The sequence below is a fragment of the Hypanus sabinus genome, chromosome 26 (genome assembly GCF_030144855.1).
Source record: "Hypanus sabinus isolate sHypSab1 chromosome 26, sHypSab1.hap1, whole genome shotgun sequence".
NCBI lineage: Eukaryota > Metazoa > Chordata > Chondrichthyes > Myliobatiformes > Dasyatidae > Hypanus > Hypanus sabinus.
Window position 1 is genome coordinate 26,102,779 of NC_082731.1, and position 4,673 is coordinate 26,107,451.

The 4,673-nt window shown below is 44.5% G+C and overlaps 1 gene segment (V, D, J or C); it reads left to right on the plus strand.

Annotated features, from left to right (window-relative positions):
• The first annotated feature begins 2,336 nt into the window (after positions 1–2,336).
• LOC132381709 (immunoglobulin heavy variable 3-33-like) lies at positions 2,337–3,067 on the plus strand. The segment is given in 2 exon segments: positions 2,337–2,598; positions 2,709–3,067. Coding segments are annotated over 2 exon segments (621 nt in total).
• Positions 3,068–4,673: the final 1,606 nt, after the last annotated feature.

Below are 4,673 nucleotides of genomic sequence, written 5' to 3' on the forward strand. Positions count from 1 at the left end.
TAGATTTGTTTTTAGAGGATTATTTGATGTCCTTTTCGCAGTTAGTGGGTAGGTATGACAGACCTAATGCACATCTATTTAGGTACTTACAAATTAAGAAAGTTTACCTGATTTCTTCCCAAATTATCCATTTGTTAATTTATTGAATATGACGGATGCAATTTTTCATAGCATTGATCGAGGCATGCTGGTTCCGCTAGGGCTTGCTCTGCTTATATAAGAATGATAAATCCTACCACACTATTTGAAGTAGTCATTAAGCCGTGTTCCCTGTTAAGCAGGAACGGTTGATGCAAAGGGAGACCCTGCCTTAGAAAGGAAAATACGATTTTGAGGCAAGACGATGGTGTGGGTAGAGTAGTGGATGCTGTCTACGTGTACATCAATAAAAGCCTGGTGGCAAACTGATCCAAAAGATTAAGGCACATTGGATCCATAGACACTTGATAGATTGGATGTAAAATTGTCTTGGCTATGCAAGACAGACTGTAGTGATTTAGAAGAAGTCCGGCAGGTGCTGATTCGCCAGGAACGGCGCGAAAATCTCAACTGTTTCTGCTATGTATAAGTCTTTAGAGAAACTTGTAAAGTCGCTGATTAGGTTTGCCGACAATGGGCATAACAGTGAATAACGCAGAGGTCTGTAAAAGTGACACAGGAAGACATAGAGAAATTCGGTCGAGAATTTCGAGATTAAGGTTTAATCGGCACAAGCGTGAGGCATTGCATTTCTGCCGAAAAATGCAAGAGGAAATGTCACGATAAATAGCAGAAACAGAGCCGGCATTGCGGTGCAGTGTGTCTGTTTTTGGCCAACGTCTCGAATGTGTCCCTGGTGTGGTTCAGGATCCTCATTTCTGCCGATACGGAGCCTCAAAGTTGGAATGATGACACCCTGGCTAGATATAGTTTGTACATTCGGAAAACCAACTTTGCTCTTGATCACGACGGTGTTCAGGGTTTCATTAATCGCGACTGCAGCGTTCTCTCAGATTTCACTCGTGTCAGTCATGCAATTCCTGGCTGGAGAATCAGGAATACCGTCGCACACGGGTACTGATTTCTTATTCTTATTTCAAAAAATAAAATTTTTGAACAGTTCGTAACCCTGTACGAACCACCAGATCCTTGAGTATCAGAGGGATCTGCCCTTTGAGCTCTTGCTCATCGGTCACCTTGCCAAGAAGCAAAGCACATGTTCTGAATCCAGCCAATAGTGATCTTCGAGTCACTGAAGGTGCAAGCCTCCAAGCTCTACGACAACATTGTGGTCTTTTTAAAGGGAAAAATAACGTTCAGCTTTTTTTTATTACTGCCATGATGGGAATGATGTTTCAGGTGGACATAAAAGATTTGAAACTTTCTGCAATGTCTATCCCAACATTGATCCCTCAAACAGCATCACATAATGTCTAATCTCTGTAGATGCAACTGATTTTGCCAGAGTGGATGCTATATGTAACTTGCGACCAACCCTCCTTCAGTGACAACACTGGTTCTACTTCAAAAAGTACATCATTGTCTCAAGATTATCTGCAGTATGGATGCCCTCACTCGTGCGTTTCCTTTAAATGTCGACCGATTTAGCACTGCTTGCCTGCTACCCTGCAGGGGCTGGGGGAAAGTGAGGTCGGGTGTGTAATGTTACCAGCAACAACAATATTCCCTGCTGTTTGTTTTGTCACCTGAGATCCCTGCACCGATGGTTTTGTTCCTCTCAACGGCTAAAACAGGTCAAAGAGTTTTCAAACACCGGTGATGGAAGACGTGCCAATGTATTGCGGCTGAAATTCATGTTGTCAAATCACTGATAGAATCATCTTATCAGAAGATATTACCTCTATTTGCACGCTTAATATTGATTCTCATTCTATGGGTGCAGATAGAAAACTTTATAGCAATTCTTATTTTTCTGCTTATTACATTTCCCAGTCGACTAGAGCACTCATTCCCTGTCACTCAGAGAGATATCTGTCCACTAAATAGTGTATCTCAGACTCCGTCTCTCGGGACCTGTCAGTCGCTTTCTCTAGTTGGGCACCAGCCCACTGACTAGAATCTTCCAGTTCCAGTCTCTCAGGAGAATCTCTGTCCACTGACTAATATCTCAAACTTCCGGTCTCACAGGGTGATGGTTTTTTCCCACTGGCTGTTGTCTCCCAGCCCCTGCCTTTCAGAGGGAAACCTGTCCACTGACTTGTATTTCTCATTCGTTCTCGCTGGGGTCCTCTGCGCTTCTGTTTGTACAAACTGTTTATCACCGAAAATGATGAGTGTGACAGATCTTCAATCCGGATTTAGTCACTGCCGCTGGCCTGTCTCCTGTACAGAAACGAATGTGTTTTGGAAAACTGAAATCTCTGCTGGGGGCGGGGACAGGAAATTCTGTCTCTGGTTTTATTGTGTGGCAGTCTTTACAAGCTGAGGCTCCTCCTCTCACTGGCAGTCTCCGTCTGTATTTCAACCGCGCTCTCGGCTTCTCGCGAAAAATCCGGTCTCAACTAAAGCTGCTGATGTCAAAAATGTTAAAGTCCGAATCAGTGCTCAGCGCGATAGGGACCATTCCTTATTTCTGTCTTCTCCTGCTTTGCCTTCCAGGTGTCTGTCACGCAATTTATTATCTACCCGAGGATGGCGGTTTCTCCGAGGCTCTGTGAGTCTATGCTTGTGAAACAATTTAATTAATTCTGCTCTTCTTTTTTCGACAGGCGTGCAGTCCGATATTCTGCTGAAAAAACCGGAGTCAGCTGTGGTAAAGCTTGGACAATCCCACAAATTGAACTGTGCAGTCAGTGGGATCAGCCTTAGCAACTCTGACATGTACTGGGTGAAACAGGTCTCCGGGAAAGGGCTGGAATGGCTGGCCGCTGTATGGGGCGGCGGTGGCAAGAAGTACGCGCCTGGAGTCGAAGGCCGATTCGAGGTTGCCAAGGACAGCAGCACCGTTTATCTTCAAATGAACAACCTGAGACTGGACGACGCGGCCACCTATTACTGTGCGGGAGACACAGGGAGAGAAATCGGGAGTCGACCGGGACAAAAACCAAGCGAAAGCGCCGACCAGTAAGGCGCAGATGGAAAGGTCAGCTGTCTCCCGATCGTTCTGTGCTACATCCGCTCCTCCTGATGGGTGAGGTGATGGCGTTTGGGGAGGAATAACTTTAGAGTTGGCGAGGCAGTAGATGAGTGGTGTAGAAATACTACGGCAGAGAATTGAAGGCACAATGCCTTCATAAATTCCAGGCATCCTTGCATTGGCGGATGGGGTTTGGGAGTAGTACAGATGGTGAGGTGAGGGCACTAACGGTTTTTGATTAATGTTATTGATCTGGAATACATTGCCTGAATGATCGTGATATCGAATAGTGAGTGCAGAGGTGGTACTGGAGGAGTTTTGACATTCCTAAGGGTACAAGGAAGAGCAGAGAGCCAATGGGTTTATTCAGTTTGCTCAGCTAAAGGGAAGCCCAGACCGTATCGGATGAATGGCCTCAAGCTGTCTTTCAATAGAATCAGTATTTAGCTTGTAAATCTGGGGAATTCTTCCTCAAAGAGATTCCATCAAGCATTCCAGAGTACACAGAACAGATTACAACTCCCATGTCTCGTCCTGGCAGCTACGAATTAGAGAGAAAGCTCCTTCTACACTGTCCAATTCTTCCCAGGCAAGGTGCATTGGAGCATATACTTCCCTTAACCTGTCCCATCACATAGTCTCGGAACATAATTTGAACTTTACTGTTCAAAAGAACTGTTTACTCTCAGGTGACAGACGGAGCAAAAGCTCTTGTATCTTGCCTTCCTCGATCGTGACTGTTTTTTTTTAGTGATTGACACATAAACTAGTATTACTGGTGATTCGGTAAAAGAGTTGTGAGATACAGTCCTGACATTTACAGAGTACCTTACATTGTGCCCCGAGCACTCCAGGGGCAATGACGTAGTTGTAAAATACAACTCTGTTATAGTGAATGGAATATGGAACCATTCTGCACACAACAAAATCCATGAACGTTGACGTGATGACAATCAGATAACGTACCCGTGTGATGGTTTCGAAGGAGAAATCTTGTCCAGGGCACTATGGATAGAGTGATCCAATGGGCAGACAGAATGTTGGATTCAGAGTGGTGGAGAATATGGCAAAACATGAAATCAGATGATAGCACGGAGGGAGGGAAGAAAAATCCACGGATACGACCAAAACAGAAGTAACAAATTTAAACTTAGGCCATAATGATCCGCAACGCATTTCGATCTGCGGTCAGATTTCCAATTTGTATTTATTTTTAAATCTAGCCATCAGTAATAATTTCCTGTCAGAATTAGTGACGTCCTTCAGGAAAGAGATCTCACATCCTTAGCCTCAGAGTCTCTTTATGACTCCTGACCCATCAACGTGATTGCCTATAAACGCCCTCGGAAAGATGACTCAGGTGGACTCATTCTAACTTTAACGGCACAGCCCAGAGCCCAAAAGATCAATAACTAAAATTGCCCATCTGTTCGTCAAGCTACCCGAGGCTCCATCAAATTAATACAGTTCAGACATCAATCAGACAGAATCTCATCCGATCCGGTGTTTCACCCTCCATTATTTTATTCAAATACCCGAATGTTATTTCGTTGCAAGTTTCTTTAAAGCTGACACACGCTCCTCCAGTTCCCCACCC